Here is a 23,836-nt window from a genome sequence, read left to right as displayed (position 1 = left end):
CTTAGTTACAGAAGAAGCGTAAGCTGAATCTGAGATTTTTCTATTCAAACAATATCAAGTAATTTTTCCTCTCAATCGTCTCCCCCCCAGCTTCTCTGCAATTATCAGCAATCATCAGCTTATCTGATGTCCAATCAGGTTCTTGTATATTGTTCAGGAAACAGGTTCTCAGTTCCCAGCTCTGCATTTAGATAGTTGACCTTGGCTGGCTGGAGCTTTTCACAAGGCTCAGCTGGGCTTCCACCCTCCCCTTCTTCCTTACAGTTCAATCTTTCCCTCTTTCCTCCCCACCCTTGCTAAATTCATGCTGTCAGCTCAGGAAGCTTAGATAGGAAAGAGGCAGCCATGACAGAGTTTTTAAACTCAGAAAGCATCGCAACTGAGAGCAGGGGCGTTCACTTCAAATTCAAACCTCATCCTAAGAATAAACTAAACAGCTATGTCTTAGCCTCCCTGCATATGATGGAACACATTATAAAGTTGGTCAGTTATAAACATAAATGATTTTAACATCTTATGCAATCTTATTAGGGAAAATGTCCCACTGAACAGACTGCAATTCCCCCCCCCCACTATTTTACAAGGAAGTGTTATCATTACCATTAAGCTGGGAACCTCAAATTTGCCCTAAAAGGCCTTGTTGCTGTCCAGATATTGCACAACTTGGAAGATTTTGCACCCAAGGGGCAAAAGGTTTATTAGTGTTTTCCTGCACCTTCAGGGCACCCCAAGGCCCATTCAATGAGGCTACTAACCGCTGCTTCCGAAGCCTTTCTTGTGTATGACAAGCTTGTAAACTTTGTTGGTTCTCATCTTGATTTCCAAATTCTTGTTCTTCTTGATTATCATAAATCAGGTATTAGACAACTTTCTACTTTCCGCAGAACAAAAGCAAGTAATACATGAGAAGCTATTCCTCTTCCATTGTATGCTGTGAGGAAGCCAAAGCAAAGCAAAATAAATTCACAGGTGCCAACAGCTTTATATATTGTTTATTTCTGTACGGTCATAGGCTAAAAAAAATAATTAAAATACAAAGCATCCAATATAAAAATCCTTTTTCTAACAGATATGCCTAATTAGATTTTGTTCTGATGAAATGGCTTGTTCTGATTGATTTTCACAAGCAGAAAATTTAATCACTTTTTTGGAAGCTTCATAAAAGTGATGTTTTAGCTGCCCATTAGGACCAATTCAAACGTTTTACAGTCAGAGGGGATTTTAGCTCCAACCTCCAACAATGATCTTTTGGGCAATTCAACTGAACATGTGTGCAGCTGGTTCAATTTCAATACCCACACATCCCAAATAATCTTAGCAGGGATATTACTGAATCTCAGGACAGGGCATCTACGTGGCCCAGGGTACAGAAGTGCCCTTATCTATGAGGGCACAAGAGGTGAGGAAAAGGATTTGGGAGAGGTGAGCAACAGATATCTCACTCACCAAGGCAGAGGGATGAGGCAACCCTCTGCATGTCAAAGTGTAAGATCCTCTGCTTGATCTCAGTCCAGACTTTTATAATGTTGTGTTTATGGACAGCACAGCCCATTTTGGAAATCCACATTTGATTTCCTTTGGTCAGGCTGCAATGAGCATTTTGTGATAAACAGCTTATTTTGAAGGAAAAGGAAGCTCTGCAGGGATCATGTAACTGAGCCGCTGTTTCTGCCAGCAGTTCAATCCTGACTGTCTCAAGGTTGACTCAGCCTTCCTTCCATCCTTCCGAGGTGGATGATGAGGACCCAGATTGTTGGGGGCAAGAGGCTGACTCTGTAAACCGCTTAGAGAGGGCAGGAAAGGACTGTGAAGCGGTTTGGAAGTCTAAGGCTGTGGCTAAATAACCCAGAGCTCTAACGTCCCTCCAGCCACCTTCACAGGTTGGGGAGCCTCCTGAAGACCACGCTAGCCCAGCCTTTAAGGAAAGGGGCTTTTCTGAGCCCCAATGGAGGTGGTGGCTGGCGTGTCAGGCCTCTGCCCTAGAAAAAGCCCACCAGCTGCCTGTGGCCCTATCGAAAGAGCTCACGCTTTCCTCTTCGGGGGCCTGAAACTGAGCCCCCAAAGCGTCCCACGGAGCCGGCCTTGGAACCGGGGGGCCGCCTGCGTGGCTGCCTCCATCCTCCTCCTCCTCCTCGCTTCCTATCCTGGATCGTCGCCTCAGGCACCAAAGCCGGCGACAGACCGGCGGCCCCGCTTCTCCCACTCCGCACGGCGCTGCTCTCTGCTCCGCCTTCCGGCCGAGGGCCTCGCCCCAACCCCCGGCCCCGCCAGAGCCCCGCCCTGCAAGCAGAGGAGCCGCCGCGCAGGGCGAGGCCTAAAGGGAGGAAGCGCCTCGTCCCAGCCGCCCTCGCTTTCTACTCGCAGGGCCGCCGATTCCGACCTCCGAGACGGGGGGGGGGGCGGTCGCGGCTCCTGACACCGCCTGGGTGCGGAGCGGGACCGGCGCGGCGAGCCGTTTCCTCGGCAACTCACCCGGCGCGGCCTCCGCCTGGGTCTCCTCCGGAAGTCCGCGACCGGAAACCGCCCCTCGCCACTCTATGGTCCGGGGCAGTGCCCGGATGAGGAAGGGCGCGACCATAGAGCGGCAGCCCCGGGGGAGAGCGAGAGCGGCGCGATGCCGGAGCCGGCGCCCTGGGCCGCGGCCTGCCGCCCGCCGAGGTAGCCGCCGCGCCTCACCCGGCGGGGCTTTTCCCGGGGCCCAGGAGGCTCCGGAGGCCTCGCGTGGTCCGAGGGCCGCCGCGTCCCCGCCTAACAGCCGCCTCTCCGTCCAGGAGTGGCCACGCCTCCGCGGCGCCGCCTGAGCCAAGGGAGGACGGACGCCGCATGTCCTCGGCGGGGCGGGAGCTCCACGCCGCCGGCCCGGGGGACGCCCTGCCCGCCCAGCGCCCCGCCTCGGCCGCCCTTTGCGCGGCGCCGGGGGCGGCGGGCGAGAGGCCGGGCTGGGCGCTGCCCCGGGAGCCGCATGGCCGGGACCTCGACGCCCGCGAGCCCCTCCGGAGGCCGCCCTTGCAGGGCCGAGCGTCGCGACCGGAGCGGCGGCGGCGGCGGCGGCGGCGGGAGATGAGGGGCGGCGGCTTAGAAAGGCCGGGCTGGCGCGAGGAAGGCCCGAGGGAAGGTGCCCGGCCGGGGCTGCCCACCTGCGGAGGAAACGGGCGGCCGGGAGAGGTAAGAAGCGGAGGGGCCCCCGGTGGCTCTGAAGGCTTGAAAGGGGCCGAAGTGGCCCTCCAGGAAAAGAGGGTTGCTGGGGCCAAAGACTCCCTCAGCTTCAGCATCGCTAAAATCTCCCAGAGTTTTAAAAATAAAATCTTCTCTTGATGCGTTTATTTAGAGTACTTTTAGGCCCCCTCAGAAGTCAAATGACTCTCCGTGGTTTACCCTGCAGACACACACACGCAATAAAACATCCGTGGAGGGATTAGAATTAAAACAAAGCAGCCAGGGAGAAACTGGAGAGCACAAAAAGGTGAAAAATGGAGGCGAAGAGAGAAGAAAAGAACCAGGAGGCACCAAGGCCTTTCCAACAGAAGTCTTGGGTTCAACGTTTCCAAACGCCCACAAGGGAGAGGCCAGAGCAGCCCCACTGAAAAGCAGCTTCATCTACCTCAAGCCCAAAACTCTGGGAAATGCAGCAATTAGAAGTTGTAATATTGCGGATCCTGCAATCTCCAGTTAATAGTTGCCAGCCTGGTGCACAGGGAGGCCCTGGGGGTGTTAGGACATAAAAGGTCTCTCTTAATACACAGAATTTATATATCACACACTTATTTTTTCAGGGCCCCAGAGATGAATGTCCCAGCGTTTCTCTTCTCCCTTCTGCAGGACAGCCAGTAGCTAATCCCACTTTTCAATGCATTTGATGGTTGAGTGGGGCTCTCACCCAAAAAAGCTGCTATGCTATAGAAATAAATGTTGGAATTCAAGGAGCCACAAGGCTCTTGGTTGCTGCAAGAAAGTAACATGGGCAGCAAAATATATTAGAATATTAGAAAACCAAAAGCTCCTTGGGAGATGCATTTTTGTGAGAAAACTGTGCCCCTCCAACTATTGGCGGGTGATAAGTCTCAGATCCTCATGCTGTTGGAAGTTGGAGGTCAGTTGTTTTTAGAAGGCAGCTTGTGACTGTCTAGCACAGGAGTCTGAACCAGGCTGTGGAAGCAACAGGCGAGACGTGCACAGCCATCCCCTCTCCCACCCCCACTGATCTGCAAAGCCAGAAAGATTGGGGACCACGGCTGTAGCAAACCTGCCTCCAAGCATGGATAGACTGGGATACTGTTGCTGTGCCTGGAAAGGTGTTCAGGAAGTTCTGACTTTCCCCCCAACTCTGCTCGTGCTCCTACTGTTCTGTTGATGAACTTACCTGCTTTCCTTTCAGGAGGAGTTTCAGCTAATCCAGAAGGGGAGAGAACGTGTTTCTAGTCCTTCCTGCCTTGAAATAAAAGACTTGCTGCAGAATCCAGGTACGATCATGCATTATTTGGGGGGCTCTTCCGTGGCTTTGCTTTGCAAACGCAAACGTTGCTGGTAAGGCCCATTTGGAGGTGGGGAAAATCTGCTCCCCACTTCACTATGACTGAGAGGCACTCTGTGTATGTATGTTCCATGTATATATATGAATATGTACATGTGTATATACCAGTACATATATACATACATCATACATGCATGAATGCGTGCATGCATACATACATAAATAGTTCCTGCAGTTTTCTTGGCAAGGTTTTTCAAGAGTTGTTTGCTATTGCTTCCTTTGGTCGGGCCTCCCTGAGTAAACCAGACAGGAAACACAAATAGATGACCTAAATCTACTGTCATATGGACCCATTAACATATTTTTTGAAAATCTGAAAATACAAACTTCCTGCCTGCCAATTTAACTATATGTTGAATTAGGGCAGGTCCTTCATACCTTACCTTTAGTGAACGTGCAAATCAGTGTCTGCATTTCCTGCGTCGGATCAGGAGCACATCTTTTTCCTTCTGTCGTGGCCACTTTTCCCAGAGGCACGATTGGGAGTGTTTTAACAAACTGCCCCACTGTTTGCTTTGGTGGTAGCAAATAGCAGGTCCATTCAGAGAGTGGTAAGGATAGCTGAGAAGATTATAGGAAGCTCACTTCCTGTCATTCAAGATACTGCTTATAAGCGCTATGTGCTTAGAGCTTGAAGCATTGTTAGAAACCCTACACATCCACTATAGGATCTGTTTCTCCCCTCTGGGAGGAGGTTTTGAAGTGTTTCCAGCAGGATTACTAAATTCTGTAACAGAATCCTTATTTTTTTTTTTTTTTTATGCCATCCGTCTTGTAAACTCTCAGGTTGTGTATGTATACATTCAAACTAGACTGTGATGTTTCTGTGTGCGTGTATAGTGGTTATCTTTTAGAGAGCTGAATGCAACAAAATTTCATTTTAATGTATGCTGATTAGTGTACATTTAAGGTGGCAATAAAGTTTTTATTCTGTTTCTATTCTATTCTATTTTTCTTTTCTTTTCTTCTTTGTTTCTCCGACCATTAATCCTGTGGGGGGCCCTGCCTCTCTTGTCCAATTGTCTCCTAGGCAGCCTTTTCTCTCCCCATTTCTCAAGGCCATCCCTGCATTCCATTATTTCACCCTCCCCTTCAGACACTTCCCGCCCGCAGAAGAACTGTGGAGCCTCTGGTTGAGGCAAGTTCTGCCCCAGTTGCTGTGCTACCTGTTGGTTGGCATTCTGTAAGTTAGTCATCTATGCATCTGCTTGCTGCTGATGCTGCAACAAGATGGCTGTCAGTGGTCAGTGGAGGTCCTTGAGGATCCAAAGCCATTCTTGAAATTCCTCTCTTTGGAAGGAAGTAGAAGACTTGCAAGGTTAATGTTGGCTTTCCTGAATAAACCAGATAGGAAATGTGACTGGATGAACTATGTCTACTTTATTGTCAGGCCGCATTAACAGATTCTTGCAAGTCTGAAAATATAACCTTCCCTCCAGTCCTTTTAACTGCTAGACTGATTAGGATGGGTCCTTCCAGAGTTTGAGGTTAGCTGCCTCTCTTGTCTGATGGTTTCCTAGGCAGCCCCTTGTCTTTCCTTTCCTCAAGGTTATCCAGGCATTGCATCACCAAACGGGACTGGCCCAAGGTCACCCAGCTGGCTTTGTGTCCCAGGCAGGACTAGAAGTACAGTCTCCTGGTTTCTGGACTGATGCCTGCACCCCTACACCAAATTGGCTCTACAACCCTTTGCGTGTGTGTGTACCTGTGTATCTGTCTTCTGAGGGATGGTTTTGCAAGCATTTTGCTTAACGTTGCCTATCATTCCTTGCTTTGCATATAAATGCAAAAGATGTATTGCCAGTGGGTTAAGCCCTTGGACTACATTGCTAATGTACCTAAACAGGGATGTTTCAGTTTGACCAGTGAGGGAGTACCATCAAAGTGATGTCATGCAGTATTTCTTGACCTCAGCAGCTTTAAAATGTGTGGCCTTCAACTCCCAGAATTCCCCAGCCAGCATCTAGCAAGATCCTTATCTAAAAACGTGTTTGACCTCTTTTTATTGAAAAGGATAAAAATGGTTCGTCAGTTATATTGGGCCTGTCAAGTTGCTAGCATAGTTTTCCCCTTCTGATCTGGCCATCTTTTTCCCCTTCGCCTAACCCACAGGTGTCAAACACGCGGTGTCACGTTGCCGTCACATGACGTTTCACAACGTTTTCCTCCTTCACGGGGGGAGGGGGGAGCTGCCAGTTTGACACCCCTTCGCCTAGCCTAGCTGCCCTCTGCTAGAACCTCCGTTGCCCTCAGAGCGGGGAAGGTGGGTCCATTGTCCATGAATTTCTCCAGTTGATCAGCAGAGGTAGAGTTCCCTTCTAGGATTATTTTTTTAAAAATGTGTATCATGCATTAATGAAAAATCAATAATACTTATTAACTTGTTCACCACCCAACTCTCAACTAGGCAACTCAAAACAATCCAAATAATTACAATAAAACAAAAGGAAAAGTTAAAGGATGGCCAGTGCAGAGTCTCCCTCCCTGACCGAAGCCTCAGTGAAGAGGCTGCTTTGAGCTCTTTTGAGGGGAAAAGATGCTCCCAGACTCCTCCTCCATGTTTGGCCAGGATGAGCTCTGAGTTCCTCCATGTATTCCTACCCTGAATCAGTGACATCTGAAGCACTTCCTCTGGCTTTCATCATAAACACCGCAGTAGCGCATGCTGAATTCTAGAACCTGATTCGAGTTCTGACATGTCCACAGAGCAGAGGGTGTCCTGCTGGTCACAGGTCTTGCATGGGGGGACCTTGCTGTGCAGAACTCAGATTGTCAAATTAAGACCTGGCTGTCATGAACCGGAGCCGCCACACACACACACAGCCAGCTGCATATTTCCATAATCCTCTTTGTGGAAACCAGGCAGGTAGTGACAGAAAATTATAACTTCGTTCCTCCAGTGTATCAAGTGGGGCCTTTTTCCGGGTTTTGCTTCCAGGTCACCTGCTGAGTGGATGAGGACACCGAGTCCTTAAGTTTGTGGGTGTTTAGGAAGGATTTCGGTGGGGGAAGTTGAGGACTTACTTCCTTTGAGGGTGTGGGGACGGGCACCGCGGAGAGACAGAGCATTAGGCACAGGAGTCTCTACTGTAATATGGGCAGTGTGAGGATCAGGATTAGGGTTATTTTAAAAGACAATGGCCCCATCTTAGTCCTGTTTTTCTTTTGTTTTTGTGTTTCTAGAAGAAAGCCCAGCAAAAGTGCAAGTGGTGTCTGAAAAGCAATCCAGGCTCCCGAAAGAAGCTCCAGGTATGAAGGCTGAGGGGACTGGGCTGTTTTGTAACACGGGAGAGCCCAGGGCCCAAGCGAGGACAGGTGTGCTGCTTGAGGCCAGTCAGTGCTCAGGTGGAGTTGCAGTTTCAGGAAATGGCAGCTTCGTCTCTCAAGAGCTTCTCAGTCCTGCCTCGTCTGAAGAAGAAGAAGAACCAGCCTTTGCCAGACAGGCTGGGGAAGAGAAGTTTCAGAATTCAGGCCAAGAAATGAATGCCGTTTTTAACAGTCCATCAGTTCAGCAAGAAACGTTTGGCACACCCAGTAAACACAGCCTTGCTCTGGCTTTGGAAGCTTGCCCACCAGGCATGAGGCTTGAAACCACAGGTCAGGCTTTTGAAGGCAGCACACCTTGGGGTGACCGCATGGATCTCTCTGAGGCTGCCCGTGAAGTACAAGAGGGAAGCTTAAAGAGCAGTCCGAGCGGTGGAAGGATGGAGGATCTGGGAGAAGCCTCTGAGCTGCAAATGGCTGAGGCTCCGTTACAGGCAGGGAGCCCTCGGGGAGAGCTGTCCAACGTTGAGCACAAGAGGGATGACAGCGTGGATCTTTTTTCTAGCCCTGTGCATAAAGGAATAATTGACATCCAGAAAGGATCTGCTGTGCACGGCTGCTGGAGAGGAGGTGGAGAACGTTTTCCTTCAGAACACGGCAGATTTCTAAGTCCAGATGAACAGCTAACGGGGCCAAAAGACCGGCATTCCGAAATTGGCTGCTCCTCCCTTTGTGATGTTGTCCAAGCAGCATTTGAAGATGAGCTAAGAGTGAGCTCTTCAGAGGCCAGCAGTGTTCAAGAGGATAGAAGTTCTTCTCTCAGCCATGAAAAATGTATCACTTTGGGAAAAGGAAATGGAGCTCTTTTGTTGAAAAGAAATAACTTTGGGTTCTTTCAGAACAGTTGCAGTATAAAGTCTGCTTCTGCGTTTCTCAGCTGCTTGGCTCCTCAGCTGAACTTGGGGGGGAATGGCTTGCCCCTCCGAGTGGAGCCTAAGGACAATCTGAGGACGGCCCTCCTGCTCTATGATTTAGCTCTGCCTCGGTGTGCTACCAGTTCTTTCCGTGTCACAGAGATCAGTGTGTGTGCTGATGAAAAAAGCCTTAAAGTCCCTCAGCTCCATGGCCCATCTCCATTTGCCCAGAAAGCTGACCCAGGCTCAGGTCATGGAGGGCCCATGGACAGCCTGTCTCCAGAGGGAGTCATTGTGATGCGAAGCACCGGTGCCTGGCTTCATCACAAGGAAGCATTTGCTCCAAGCCAAGCCATTGGCAAACTCCAGGCAGTAATGAATGAAGGGGCCTGGGAGATGGTCAGATGGGTGCTGAGAGGGGCAGAAAATGGGGAGATTGCTATGGAACCCTTCTGGAGAAAAGCACTCCGCTTTAGTGACCGAACCGTGAATGATCTTTCTTCTGCTCCAGAGGAGATCTACGCCCTGGCAAGGAATATCTTCTTAGATTGCAAAAATCTGCAAAGAGGCAGAAGAGGGGCAGCCACCCAAATCTCCTTCAGCTTGGGAATAAGCCCAGCCCTTTTGGAGTCCAGTGTGAGATTCTTTTCTCTCCAGAAATGTTTCAGTTGCTCTCCCTACAGAAGTAACTGGGTGGCCTTGGATAGGGCCGGAAGCCCCTTGGGCTCTGTTCATCCTCTGGAGGTTCCTTGCTCTAATCTGCCAAAGGCAGAAGCTGAAAACCAGCGTGTTGATGGTGGAGATGCTTTTGGTGGTTCCAAAAGCATTCTGCAGAGGAAGAGTAATATTTTCTCTCCCTATGGAAGAGTAGAAGTCCACAAAGCTTCCTTTGGAGCTGATGCTGGTGGAATGAAAACAATAGGAAATGCAACAGTACGTAACAATACTAGACTGTTCTTTCATCTTGCATTTGATGGAGACTTGAGCAAAACTTCCCTTCTTTGTAGAGCCACTTTTAGGAAAGGTCAGTGCCTAGAAGAGGAAGAACCATATCGGATTCACCCCTCTTCCCCAGCATGTCACCTCTCTTACTTAAATAAAAAAGGCTCCTCTTTATGTACTAAACATTCAGCTCAGCAGAGGGAACCCATTTATCAGATGAAAATATTTCTTTATCCATGTTATTTCCTTGATTGTTGCACCTTGTTTGAACAGAAAAATGATTCACCAAAGACAGAGTTTCTAAAATGCCAGCAGCCTTCCTTAATTTTCTACAAGAAACTAAGTCATCATGATTTGCAAACTGTTATCAGTTCGGCTATAAAATATGTCCGGTGTAATAAAAATGAATCATTGCATTCAAAGATGGAACTGAAAGTAACCCCACCAGCTCCTGCACTTTTAACAGAATATCATCAAGGTCCATTTCAAGAAATCATTGTTGAATCATCCAATAATAATACAGGGTCAGAATTTACTGGCAATCAACTGAATGAAGACTTTTTAGAATCACAAAGTCCCAGGACACTATTCAGATGCTCAGAGTCTACTTCTGAGTTACTGAACCAGAATGATTTTGTGAAAAATCGGGCTCAGTCGAAGACCGATGATCTCCATTTCGCCTCTGAATCAGTCCACAAAAGTCTATCAGAGTTCAATATTATAAATGGATTATTGTCTGCCAGCAAATTGGTTTCATCTCCTTTTCAAACAGGCTCTACAGTGTCTGCCAAAATTAAAGGTCAGGAAAAAATGAAAGGACTACTTTTAAAATCATACAGAAAAAGAAAAATACCTAGCTTGATATCTGCAGGCTTAGGCTCCCAGAATAAAAAAATGTGCTTATTTCCAAAAGAGGCAGCATTAATGTCCCCTTCTTTGAAAGCTCACAGCTCTCCTCCTGCCCAGCGGCACTGCCGAGGGGCTCTCCTGCTTGAAAGAGAAGCTGATGGCTGCAGCCAGCCCTTCGGTTTGGGAAGCGAAAGGCTGAGCAGCTCCCCCAGACGAGATGCGGCTGCAGCCTGCCCTCTAACTCACAAGAGGACATGCCAGCGTTTCAAGGGTCCCAGCGGAGGAGCGCCTGTATCCCTGTATCCTTTAGAGCAGTTCTTGGAAGCCAAACAGGATTTGGAAGCCAGCCCAAGAGAGGCCGGCCGGACAGCTAGGATGGCGGAAGGATTTCCAGTTCGCATTCTTTCTGACACTAAGGAGTCTTCAGAAGCCCTCCTGGAAAATGTAATGCTTCCTTTCAGGGGTGGGAAGGTCACATTTTCATTCAAGGCCGCGATACACCCAGGACTTCCTCTTGGCTTACCTGAAGGCATTTCAGAATCTGATTCCAGGAAAGCCACAGATTCCCCAGAGCCATCGGTGACCTGGGGGCATGTAGAGAGCCCGAGTTGTGCGCTACAGGCGAAACTTTTCTCTTCCTCAATGAAAGCAGCAGAAACCCTCTGCAGCTCAGTGTCATCATCTTCTGGCCTAAAAGGTGGGAGGTTAGCAAGCTCCCCCACAGGGCCCAGTATGAAAGAAAGACGTTTGCTGAAGGTTGAGAGCGGACAGGAGCTGGCAGGAGGCTCAGAGAAAGGGCTGGAAGGGCACATGGTGGCTGAGCGTATCGGGAGGGGAGATTCTGAAGCAGGGCCTCAGCTGCCACCCCCAAAAGCCAAGCCCCAAGTGGGAAGGAGCCTTGCAACTGGACAGCCTCCAGGCAACGTCTCCAATGAGAATGCTGCACGGCCCACTTTGGCATCTCTAGGAAGAGCCGGGCAGAAGAGGCGGCAGCAGGAACCCCCTTTCCACACGCGAAGCGAATCAAAAAGGCAAAAGAGAGGCCGCAGGTGGGTAGAGACGGCAAGCCTGAATCTTCACTTCTGGAATCGTAGCCGGCAGGCCAACCGGTGGCCTAGCTCCATTGGAGCTTTCAGCAGCTTCGCTCGAGCTGTTGGCTGCCGTCAAAGCAGAAGCACTGGCATCTTTGGGTATTTGCGCCTGCAAAGACCTTTTCCAACATTCGGGAAAGTGGCCTGCATAAAAGTTGGCATGCCAAACCGGCGAAGGGCACCAAAACCTCTGGCATCCAAGGGCCCCTCTGAGACGTTCCCTGGGGAAAGGGGGCAGCTTGTTTATTCTGCACAATTAGCCACTGAGCCGGCAGCCCCGCAAGCCATTCTTTGGGACCCCCCAGCAAAGCAGCAAGGCCACCGGAGCAGCACTCTGACCTCCTTCTGGCTCACCGGGCAGCCCAAAGATGCCGCCTTGTTGACGAGGCTCTCCTGGTTAGCTGAGAAATTGCTGCCCCCCCTATGCCAGCCCTTCCCGCCTCGCAGGGTGCTGCTTTCTTCAGCTGCCAAGTGGAGCCCGCTTAGGAGGAGGAGGAGGCTGCTGGAAATCTTCTCCTTCATCAGTTTAAAGTTGCGCTCTCCCCCATGGTTCAGCAGCTGCTGCTTCAAGATGGAGGGCTCCCAGGCTCTGCCCGTTTATTCCATTGAGTCGACAATCCTGTGCTTCTTTGAGCTGAGCAGCGACAGTTCCTGCGGGTTCAGGACTCCGGTTTTCCCAGTGTCTTTCCCTCACCAAATGGACATTGGCCCCACCAGGAAGCTCCCCAAGACTGGGTCCCCAAGCCTCATCCCCAGATTTGCTCTGGGGCGTCCACAACTTCAGCAGCCCTCTGCGTGGAGCCTCTCTTTCCTTCTGCCTCAGAGATGCCCAGATATCACGGGGGCAATCCAGAAAGACGCTGAGCCCGGTTCTGCATCGGCCTCCAAGGAGGGAAAGGCCATTGCTCGCAGTACGGGCTGCCCGACCCCCGGCCTCCCTACAGCCTTAGCTTTGTTTTCCCCCGGCTGCTACCGTGCTTGGACGAGGAGAAGACGACACCCCAGCAGTCGAATCCCAGCGGTCCAGCGGCTGAGCCAGCTGCAGTTTGCTCAGGGCTTAAAGGGGTTCCAGTGTTACACTTCTGTGTCGGCCGACCTCTTCCCTTCCTTGCCCTCTTTGCTGGGCAGCGTCCTGTCCATCTGGAGCCAGCATGGACCGTCCACCCATCTCTCCGAATCCACTGCTCTGCATTCCAGTTCCAGCAAAGGACAAGCAGCCCTCCCTGCCACGGCCGGCCTGAGCCACAGAAGCAGGTAAATGCCTGTCCTCCTCCTGGGAATCAGCCTGTATGTATGGTGCTCTCTTTCTCTCGGGTGGGAGATCTTAGGCATGTTGGGTAAATCCGCTTGTTCAGGGAGATCCCACTAACTCTGCTTCTCTCCCTCCCAGCCACTATGAGGGTTGTTTGTTGTCCAAGGACACTCCACAACAGAGAAGTATGTACCCAATACTTTACTGTAGCAAACACCTTCCATAAGCTTTTGCTTGGGGTTAACTCCACAGTGCTAGGATTTACAAGTAGATGTAACCACATAAATAAATTGCTGGTTCTTAGCCCTTACAGCTGGTCAAAGTCTTAAACTTCGCAAAGGGGCCTCCAACTCCCTCCAAAAGTTCTTATACTTGTTGGGATCAGGAACCGTCTCAGTGTGCTGTTCTTTTTGTGATCCCTGGCGAACTCCAAGCCAGGCTCTGCTCTTAGAGCTGAACTCTAAGCCCAGACAGAATAGCAATAGCCCTTAGACTTATATCCCGCTTCACAGTGCTTGACAGCCCTCTAAGCAGTTTACAGAGTCAGCCTCTTGCCCCCAACAATCTGGGTCCTCAATCTGGGTCCAGAATCGTACCACAATGGGCTGCTTCCTGGAGCACCTGGTCCTGGCAGTTGAATGACAGCCCTCTTGCCTGCCTATAATGGTTGTAAATGCTCAGGTGTTGCCTCCTGCTTCCTTCCGGTCTCCTAGGACTCCCACACACTCTTTGCTATCTGTCCCTTTTATGGGTTAAGAGTCTGGATGGGATGAGGCTTCCTAGGGATGTGGGCACGTTCCTGAAAACCTCAGGGCATGGCTCAGTTTGCTAAAGACTTAGGATGCTGGCATAGATGCCGCACTATTTCCCCCAACAAATTGAAGGGTGTGTGCGTGTTAATTGGCCCCTCTGATCTCAGATTTCTGAGATGGTTGATTTTACTGCTCTTTGGGCAAAGGGATGGGCTGAGCTTAGCCTTGGGAAGTGTTTCTGCCTGGCTGTAGCTGCCGTTTACAAAGGCAGACAGTAACCTCAGCTTCACGTCCTCACAGCCACACATGGCACACCAGGGGCCAGGAGATAGGCTGCAGAAAAGTGAATGACCTCACTCCTGTTTGGAAGCTGGTGCAGAGCCCCGGATTCTGAGGGAGGAGAGGTTTGGTGAGTCAGCCTTTGGGCTCCCCTTGCCTTAAAAGTGGCATTAGGCAGGCAGTAGAGAGGCAGCAGAGAAGGCTGGCTGCAGGGAGGAACGTTCCCCCAGGCCCTCTCTTCCCCTGGCTCAATTTGGCAAGATGGGGAGATTGATTTATGGAGGACAGTTGGGTGGTTTGATTTCTAGGCTGGATGTGCATTCTGTAAAAATTCAGTTTCTTTTCTCCCTTTGCGATCACAGAGGTGTAAATATGAGTTAACAAACTCAAAACTGTTTCTGCTGGACAGGTGATAACAGGAAAAAAAGCAATAAAAATGATAAAACAGGTTAAGTAGTACTAAACCTAATGGGAAAAATTATTTAGAAGTTACCCAATTGCTGCTTCTCCCCACATGAAGATCACTGTTTATCAGGCAGGGATGTCAAACTTGTGGCGTCACATTGTCGTCACGTGACGTATCATGACTTTTTCCCCCTTCGCTAAACTGGGGGTGGGGATGGGCAGCCCATGATGCATGCGGGCCGCAAGTTTGACACCCCTGATCTAAGGCGAGGGTGTCCAGCCTTGGTGACTTTAAGACCTGTGGACTTCAATTCCCAAAATTCCCCAACCAGCATAGCATAGCTGGTGGGGAATTCTGGAAGTTGAAGTCCACAGGTCTTAAAGTTGCCAAGGTTGGACATCCCTAATCTAGAGCTCAAGTCAGGAAAATTTGCAAAGGAAATTGCTGGATAACCAACCCAAGGCAACACATTTTGCCTAAGCCAATAAGGCTGTTGGGCTTTTTAAAAGTGTCCCAGGGCACCATTTGTAGACTCTGAGGATGGAGCTTCCATGCAAACAAAATCCTTTCTCTTGGCTAAACAAAACTTAAGTGACGTTCCAAACCCAAGGAGGAGATTGGCTTCTTTATTTATAATTGCTGCTTTGGAGTGAAACTTCCCAAACCACCTAAGAGACAAAGACAAAGAGGCCGCTTGCCCTTCGTTGGGTGGCTGAAATGTAAGAACCTTTCAGAAGGCGAGCTTCCCATAGGCGGTCAGTCATGTGGGTGACCCTTGCATTATTACCATTATGTAGGCTCCTTTGTGGTCATAACTTGAGGACTAACTGTATGATGTTTGAACAAGTGGAGTTAGGAAGGAGGCAGGTGCAAGCAGGCGTCTTGACTCCCAGGTCTCTTCCACTGGATTTTCTGTAATTCTGCAAGCTTTGTTAGTTTCTGGGCTAGCGCCAAGTGCTTCACTGAATAACAAGAGCAGGAAGGGACCTCGGAAGTCTTCTAGTCCAACCCCCTGCTCAAGCAGGAGACCCTGGACCCTTTCAGACAAGTGACTTCACCCGTCTCTTCTTAAAAGCCTCCAGTGGTAGAGCACTCACAACCTCTGGTGGCAAGCTGTTCCACTGGTTAATTGTCCTCACTGTTAGGAAGTTTCTCCTTAATTCCAGGTTGCTTCTCTCCTTGGTTAGTTTCCACCGGTTGCTTCTTCTCCTGCCTTCAGGTGCCTTGGTGAATAGGGTGACTCCCTTGTCTTTGCGGCAGCCCCTCAAATATTGGAACACTGCTATCATGTCACCCCAAAGGGCAGTAAAATCGGCCATCTCAGAAATGTGAGATCAGAGGGGCTAATTAGCACACACACACACCTCAATTTGCTGGGAGAAATGGTGCGGCATCTATGCCAGCATCCCAACTATTTAGCAAACTGAACCATGCCCTGATGTTTCCAGGAACGTGCCCCCATCCATCTTTGCAGTAGACTACACCCATCCAATTCCTGCAACCGTTCTTCATATGTTTTAGCCTCCTGCCCCTGCGTGAGGTTTCAATCTCGGGTCAAGGTGGGGTTTCCGCCTTTTAATCCTCTCTCACGTAGAATCAAGCTTCTGTTTTTGCAAAAGCAAAGATGGCTTCTGAATGGCCTTTCCACAAAGCCCTGCGGTGGTTCCAGCTGAAGGTTTGATGAAAGCCTGCCCAGGGAAGAGCCCTTGGCCCCAAGGCTTGGAGATGGGAGGCAGGAAGGGTTGCCCCCGCATTGCTCATCAGGCCTCCCACCCCCACCCACCCCCCGGCCAAACGTTCACCGCTTGCAGCCTGCAATTGGACTTGCTCTTGGTCCATCTGAAGGCCTCTTGGAGTGGAAGCTCAAAACTCGGTCAGTCTCTCCAGTGCGTGTCCAGGCAGAATCCCTTGCCCTTTGTGCTCAACAAATGAATTTGCATGGTTGAAGCTCCTTGCTTCGGTCCAGCTCCTGCTAGGAATGCCCTCCTCGAGGCTGGCCTTTCCTGCCCATTTCAGAGGTGCCGGCAGAGTGGGAGGGAGGATGGCAGCCCAACGGAGGGCTGGGTGGTGGCAGGGATAAGCTTTCCCTTGTCTTAGGAAGCCATTTGGAGCTGGGCTGCTGCCAGAGGGAGCTTCCTCCCACCCAGTTCAGGTGTCCATTTTTGCCTTCAGCGCAACTTCTGCTTCCTAGACCAGCGGTCTCCAAATTTGGCCACTTTAAGACTTATGGACTTCAAATCCCAGAATTCCCCAGTCAGCGCATGCTGGCTGGGGAATTCTGGGAATTGAAGTCCACAAATCTTAAAAGTGGCCAAATTTGAAAACCTCTGTCCTAGACAAACAGGCCAGGAAAGCTCTAATTCTAATTCTTCCTTGGAATATAGATTCAATGAATAATGTCTCATTCTGTGCTATGTTCTAATTTTCTGTTTATTTTCTGTGATTTTTCCCCCACTTTAAACCAGCCTAAGTTTGCCTCCCCTGGTGCCCGGCCTGCCAAGTGACACTTCCAGGGCTGTGAAGAACGACGTGAGGTCAGTGCGCTCCTCCTTTCCCCCCACCCAAAACCTCCTTAGATACAAAAGAAAGCAATTCTGTTCGATTTGCCTTGAGCTCCCCCTTCATCCGTCATCTTCTTCAGCCTGGCTCCCCTTTTAGAATTTATGTCTTATTTCTACTCTACCCGTCTTACCTAAGTGTCAGTACAGTAAGGGCAGTTTACATAATACAGGTAGTCCTCAACTTAAGATCAGCCCCAAATTTCCCTTGCTAAGCAAGACAATTGTTAACTGGGTTTTGCCCCATTTTACATCCTTTCTTGCTACCGTTGTTAAATGAACATGGTTGTTAAGTGAGAGTCAGTTGCCAAGCATCCGAGTGTTGGTCACATGACTGTGGAGACGTTGCAACGGTTGTAAGAGTGAAAACTGGCCATAAGTCACTTTTCTCAGGGCCGTTGTAGCTTGAATGGTCACTAAACAAATAGTTGCAAATCGAGGACTCCCGGTAAAACAGTTAGAAGTAAAAGGAAAGGTCAAAAAACACCCCCAGGGTTGCATTGTGTGCCCCCCCTGCCCCCGTGTGCAGAGACAGCTGGGGAGCCTTGGCAGCTGAGCCTTCAGGAAGGCATGGAGGCTGGGGGGCTTTGGGGGGGTGGGGGGGAAGCTTATTCGCTCACAGTTGAGTATTGATTGGAGAACCCTCCTGCTTTAAGTATTCTACTGAAAGGTGGTTTCTCTTTTGGTTAATGAAGGTCCCCACAGTATCTGCCTTTGTTTGTTCAGGTCAACGGGGGGCGGGGGGGAGGTTCATTTTGCAACCTACTTTGTCCTTTTAAGTTGCTCAGGGCTCCACCAGCCCCCATGTGGAAGATGACCAGGCTGAGTGTTATCAGTTTGGAGTCTCTTCACACCCACGAGAGTCCAGCCCACCTTGAATTCCATCAACTCTTGTCTCTTATCTAATTTGCTTTGACTGTTAGTTCAGATTCTTGCAGACAGCTTAAACTTGCAATAAACCTTTATATTTATTTGAACCGCCTAGCTTTCCTGACTTCCCGGTTTGACACACCCTCCGTTTCTTACCATCTAACTTTGCTTGCCATGGATGGTTGACTTGACTGTCACGGTGTAACAGCTCCAAAGATTCCTGGGCTCAGCCATCTTTCCTTTCCTTTGCCCCTTTCCTAGGTTGGAATCCATCTTGTCTGTGCTGTTGCCAACATCTTGCCAAGCTCCCGAACCGGCTGACCCTCCTTTAGGCTTTCCAGCTCTTGGATCTGGAGATGGAGACGAAGCTTCTGTCCCGGCATCGCCTAAGACTGGAGCTCAGCTTGAAAAAGTAAGTGGTGCAGTGGAGACGAGACCTCATACTAACTCGGGTGCTTTTCATTGCTGCACAGAGACCATATATTTGTTGGTAGAGTAAGTTACCCAGGGTGGAAATAAACATGTGATAAGGAAAGCCTGCTGGGGCTGAAGGGAATGGAGATGGGGGTTACTCTCAGTGAGCATCAGCTCCAGGATCTCCTCATCTCTTAGCCCCATCTAAGGGTCCCTGGAAGAGCCAGTGTGGGGTTCAGCGTAAGGCTTGGGAAAGCCACGGAAGGGAGCTGTCCTGTTCTGGCGGCTCAGACATTCAAGGACTTGAGGGAGGAGAAGCCGAGATCATCCTTCACATGGACCAGAGGGACAGATGGGGAGAGGCCCATCTGGACTAATGCTGAAAATGTACATCTCTCTTTCCCCCCCCCCAAGGATGAGTCGGAGAACAGGCCAAAGAAAGTGTCTCAGATCCGCATTCGGAAGACGATTCCTAAGCCAGACCCCAACCTCACCCCCATGGGGCTTCCCAGACCAAAGAGGTAGGACTGTTGCCTTCATCTGCCTACTTGCTTGGCACCTGTGAAGTCCTAGGAGCTGCCCAGGATTAGGAGGATCGGCATGTCTAACCGAAGAGCCTTCCGGGGATGGGGAGGGTGTTAGGAAAGACCGGTGGGCGGTTGGGTTACTTCTGTGAAAGCGCCCGAGAGGTGCCCACCAGTTGAGAAAAACCCAGATCATTCTCTGGGTTGGGGGATCAGCATACGGTCAGCCCTTCAAAATAGACCAGAGGTGGATATTGAAAATATGAATATTGAAACTTATTATAGGGTTGCAGTAACAGACTCTTACAACTGTGGAAGCACCTGCCCCCCCCCAAACGTCTCTTGCCTTTATCCTCATGAGAACGAGGAAGGCTCAGTCTGCAGCCCTTCCTCAAGGTTATTCTCACAGCCAGTCACAGTACTGGATAAGAAGACAGAGGAGCTGCAGTAGACTTTCTGCTTCTCTTCCTGAGCTTTGATGTAAATGCCTTCCTCCCCCCCCTCCCCCCCTCACCCACATGGGATGTATCCAGACAGAAGAACTAGGAGTAGCAGGAGGCCATGGAGTTTGCGCGTGGAGCCATTCCGGAGGAGCTCTGTGGCAGAAAGAAGGGCAGCCTTCCAGTACAGCTCCCAACATCCCGGGCAGCAACCCCTCTGGTGACTCTGCAGAGCTCCAGGGAGGGGGCCCCTCTGTATCAGAAGCTGAGCAGGAAGCAGATCTCTCTTCTGTAGAGGCATTGAGTTCCTTGGCCCCATTTGTATCTGTTATTGATTTGGCTGCCAATCTGAAGCACCTCTGGATGGCTCACGCAAGTAGCACTCAGACCAATTAGGTAAAACAATCATAAAACTGTGAAGCAATAAAATAATAAAAGTATGCCACTATTTTTCACAACTCTAAAAACAATGTATATAAAAATACTATAAAAGATTTAAGACGTAGCCTTATTTAATCTTGCTCATAAGATGTATTGGTTCCCTTAGGAAGATCTTTCCCAAGAAACCTCTGGATGCAAATGGCCCAAATCACGTGGCCAAACTGCAAAGGGTGCACTGGGGCGGGCAGGCAGTTCTGGGCTCCTGAGTCCAGTCCTGGTTCTCTCTGGAAAAGACAGCCCCAGAAGTAACAAGGGGCCAAGCTGTATGAGTAACTGGCAGCACCTTGAATTGGATCTGGGCTCCGACAACACTCTGGTGTCATTTAGCTTAATCAGTGTGCTCCCATCAGCAAATGGGCATTATCTTCCATACCAGCTGTAGCTGGAGGACACACGAACAGCACGTGGTGGTAGTGTAACCGAGACGACAAGGGCATGAATGACCATCCTCAGTGCTTCCTGGTGATTTCCTCACGGCTGGCTAAAGGCTCTCTTGCCACAGATGTCCCCATCCATTAACAGGAGTTGTTGGTCCAAGGGATCCTGTGATTGTGTGCCGATATCTTCAGCATGATGCGTGGGAGCAATAGGTGGAGCAGCCATCCTACCGGAAGGGTTCGGTGCCAGCAGAAAAAGTGGTGTTTTATGTGTATTTGCTTATTTAAATACTTCAAAAACAGCTCTGGAGCCTATAGATAGGTCTGCAGCTGAGATGATGACGCTGCTAACATTTGCAGCCATTTGAAGCCTTCCCTGCCTGAGGTGTTTTGCTTCACCCAGCTATGATAAAGCAGCTTTGGTACATAGCTGAAAGTCTTCTCCTCTCTGAAGTAGAGAGGTTACCATAAAAGAGCAGCTACCATAAAGAATGGTAACGGCTCTTGAGATGTGATGTTATTAGTTAACAAGATGAGTTGGTGGTGAGTTGCTGCCTCCTTTTGCCTTCCAGGTTAAAGAAGACCGAATTCAGCTTGGAGGAAATCTATACCAATCAGAATTACAAATCTCCCCCGGCAACCAGGTTGGTTACCTAGCAGGAGCGTGTAGACAGCATAGCATTGGAATGGGGGATTTGGTGATTTGCACAAAGAAAGTTGTGGGAAAATGGCTTGAGTGGGTCTCCCTTCTACATCTGCTCCATAGTTGCAACGGGTTATACATCGGTGTGCTCTGTGGCTTTGAGCCCGGTTGCTAATTGTGTGAAAGAGCTTTGGGCCCCTGCTCAGATTATAATGATGATGCCCAAAGTTCACCCCTTTTGGGTTTTTTCAGGTGCCTGGAAACCATTTTTGAAGAGCCAAAAGAGAAAAATGGGTCTTTAATCTCTATCAGCCAGCAGAAGAGAAAACGGATTTTGGAGTTCCAGGACTTCACCATTCCCCGAAAGAGGAGAGCTCGCAGCAGAGTCCGGGTGATGGGCGGCTACACTCGGGCGCAGAAGGCGGCCATCGAAGGAAGGGAACTTGACGTCCTCCTCATTCAGAAACTGACCGACCTTGAGACCTTCTTTGCCAAGGAGGAGACACAGGAACAAGCTTCATCGGGTAGTTGAGTTTGGGTCAATCTGCCGGAAGAGCTTGTGGCGCTTCAGTGATCTGGTGTGCCTGGAAAGGGAATCTTGTTTTCCCAAGGTTGGACCAACCTACCTGACTGAACCATATAGTGATATTTTCCTACATGTTGGAGGAGAATAATTAATTTCTGTTAACCTTATGAAACAGCCCTGTCTTTAGCCTCCATTGTCACAAGGAATTTACATCTGTGGGGTTGGTTTTTTTTTTTTTTTAATAAAAAAGGCTAAACAAAGGCTACAGCACCTTCAGAGACCTTAGGATTGTAAAGACTTCCCGAAGTTAGCCGTGGGTTTGCCTCTGCTGCTCTTCTTGTTCTTGAACCCTAGTAATGTGGCAGCCAGGACGAAGGATTTTTAAGGTTTTGTTTTGTTTAGTTTAGTTTAGTTTTGTTTGTTTCTAGCAAATCTCCTTAGTTGCATCGTTGGGCAGCAGGGCCCACTGTGTCCATCAGCAAGCATGTTTTGCTCAAAGAAGAGAAGCTGTGTGTGGCATCCAAATTGTGTTCTGTGGCAGACATACCTAGTTATGGCACTTTGTTTGTTTTGCTGCATGGGGACCCAGCACAGAGGTTCATTAGAGACGCAGGAACCCTAGGAAGTGGCTTTGCTCTCTTCCGCCTTCATCAGTCTGTTCTGCAGGCTTCCTCTCTCTTATGTCTTGGAATTAGGGCTAGCGAACTTGTAGGAAATTTTAATTGTGATGTGACGCCAGAATGCAATGAGACCTCAACAATCCTTCATTTTTGTGTGTGTGTGTTCCTTCTACCACCTCGACTATCGCTCAACACCTCTCCTTGATTCCCATTTCCTGATTGTGACTTGTTTGGGTCCCAAATGGAGTGAATTGTACAAATGCAGCATAAGAAGGTGGTTGGGAGCATGAGTAGCAGCGTGTTACTAGATCCTGGTGAAAGTAGCAGCTGTAAGAAGCCACACGGAAGAAATGTTAGACTTGTACTTTTCCTTAGGGGTGCTTGGGAGATTTAAACATTTATCTTAAATGAAAATTTTACATGATGATCAACAGCTGTTTGCTGTCTATAGTGCCTATAATTTGGGGCAGGTTTAATGGCTGAATCGTTCAAAGGGTTTGCCTTTTGCTTCCTCTCTCTCATCTAAAATTTGCACTTTTGGTACCTTCAGGCTCATGTGAACGCTTCATATCACCTGTGGAGTGGACTCTGGAGGCAAATGAGGGTATGCAGACAGGGATGAAAATGGTGGACTCTTCCTTGAGCTTGCATTCCATACCTGAACAGGCAAAACGATGAAATTGGCCTTGTAGATGACAGAGGGCCTTAAAAACGGAGAAGTAGAGGGGCCTTGCCACACGTGTGCCTGGAAGTAGAAATGTAGCATTTCTGCTCCACATTGTTTTCCCACTGAGAAAAAGAGAATGGGAACCCAATAGTTGAGAGCCAGAGCTGGTTTCCCGTCTGACTGGGTCATTATGTGTTTGCTGCTGCATGCAAATTGGTGACACCGGAGAGTCTCCCTTCGTACTTTGGATCATTGTAGAAGATGCCCGATTGTCTGTAATCTCCACATTTTGGGTGGGCTGAGCGGAATCATTTATTAGACGTATCCTTTTGTCCCATAGTGGGATTTTATGACATGACACGCCAGTACAGATGCCAATGTGGTGGCTCAGAGGTGGAACTGCTGCTGCTCTGACTGCAGCTGGGCAGGCGACTACTTGGCATTCCTCTTCTTCTGGCAACCTTAAACTGGCCGTTGGCGTGCTTCATCCCTTTTCTCGGTGTTTTATCAATTACATTGATGTGAAGACAAGGATTCTCAGTGTGGTTTTGCTGCAGCTGTCCAGAAGAACAGGGCTCTCCAACCGTGGTGACTTTAAGCTGGTGGACTTCAACTCCCAGCATAGCTGGCTGAGGAATTCTGGGAGTTGAAGTCCACAAGTCTTAAAGTCGCCAGGGCTGGAGACCCCTGCAGAAGAAAATACGGCCACTGAAGTGACAGGGTGGGACCTATGGTCCACCAAGGGAGCTCCACCTCGGAGGGGGCCAGAGTGGGGGGGCTGCTGCTGCTGAAAGGCCCTCAGACCAGGCCTGCAAAAGGCAGCCTGCCTTCAAGCAGCATTCTCCCCAGGCGAGGACCCAATTCTCACCTGATTTTCAGTACAATCATGAAAAAGATTCTACTAAGAGCACTTGAAAGAAAACTCTTCTCAGGAAAATGCGGAGGCAACCAAGGATGTGATTAAGCTTTTTGGGGGGGGGAGGGGGAGGGAAGACTGTAATATTTCCTAAAATCTAATTGGGAAAGGGCTGTGCCTATCTGGGAGAAATGGGGGGGGGGTCCACTCTTCATGCAGGTATCATGGGGCCAAGAGCAGCTCTTAAGCTCCAACAGATGGTTTCTGAGCCTGGTCAGACCGCCCCCCCCCCCCTCCCCGGGAGCCTCTTCTGGGCTGTCATTGGGAGCAGCTTGAAAGGAAGACCGCCTGGTTAGCCTTCTCGTAATCCAAACCAAATGGGAATTTGCACACTTCTGTACTGGTGGCTGTTCTGTGCCATTATCACATGGTTTTTGTTTATTCCTGTATTTTATTTTATTCTTTAGTTTCAAATTCACTTTTTCTAGTGTTTAAATTATGGAAATAAAAAATTTAAACAAAAGCGCTGCTGGGTTTTTTAAAAAGCTACCTTCATTTAAACATTTCAAAAACACAAAGCGAAAAGGGCAAATGTAAAAAAATAAAAGAAAGATAAACTA

At 49.4% G+C, this 23,836-nt stretch overlaps 2 protein-coding genes across 13 annotated transcripts in view; one reads left to right on the top strand and one right to left on the bottom strand.

The window, feature by feature from the left end:
- Positions 1-2,735, bottom strand: part of DEPDC5 (DEP domain containing 5, GATOR1 subcomplex subunit) — a 56,710-nt gene extending 53,975 nt beyond the window's left edge. For 8 of the 12 annotated variants that reach the window (XM_087880082.1, XM_034438512.3, XM_087880084.1 and 5 more), the window contains exons 1-2: positions 2,473-2,735; positions 756-931 (exon numbers count right to left, since the gene is read on the bottom strand). In XM_087880082.1, coding sequence (XP_087736208.1) covers positions 756-849 — 94 coding nt within the window. In that variant the 5' untranslated portion in view covers positions 850-931; positions 2,473-2,735. Of the gene's footprint in view, positions 1-755; positions 932-2,026; positions 2,217-2,472 lie in introns of those variants that run through there. The other 4 variants (XM_087880088.1, XM_087880090.1, XM_087880089.1 and 1 more) reach the window with 3 other exon arrangements.
- An 88-nt stretch (positions 2,736-2,823) lies between these two features.
- Positions 2,824-21,333, top strand: PRR14L (proline rich 14 like). Its single transcript, XM_034438506.3, has 8 exons — positions 2,824-3,165; positions 4,376-4,460; positions 7,715-12,845; positions 16,746-16,814; positions 17,970-18,120; positions 18,537-18,643; positions 20,477-20,548; positions 20,800-21,333. The coding sequence occupies exons 1-8, from the start codon at positions 2,824-2,826 to the stop codon at positions 21,077-21,079; spliced, it is 6,237 nt and encodes a 2,078-aa protein (XP_034294397.3). The 3' UTR covers positions 21,080-21,333.
- The last annotated feature ends 2,503 nt before the right edge of the window (positions 21,334-23,836 follow it).

Source organism: Pantherophis guttatus, chromosome 17 (assembly GCF_059756535.1).
Source record: "Pantherophis guttatus breed Tessera chromosome 17, ASM5975653v1, whole genome shotgun sequence".
Lineage (NCBI taxonomy): Eukaryota > Metazoa > Chordata > Lepidosauria > Squamata > Colubridae > Pantherophis > Pantherophis guttatus.
This window is presented reverse-complemented; position numbering and strand designations above follow the sequence as displayed.

Excerpts from the sequence above, each read along its gene's own strand:
- PRR14L (XM_034438506.3), top strand. The coding sequence starts at position 2,824 with ATGTCCTCGGCGGGGCGGGAGCTCCACGCCGCCGGCCCGGGGGACGCC. Across the intron at positions 12,846-16,745 it reads GGCCTGAGCCACAGAAGCAG|CCTAAGTTTGCCTCCCCTGG; the intron begins GTAAATGCCTGT and ends ACTTTAAACCAG. Across the intron at positions 18,644-20,476 it reads GGGCTTCCCAGACCAAAGAG|GTTAAAGAAGACCGAATTCA; the intron begins GTAGGACTGTTG and ends TTTGCCTTCCAG.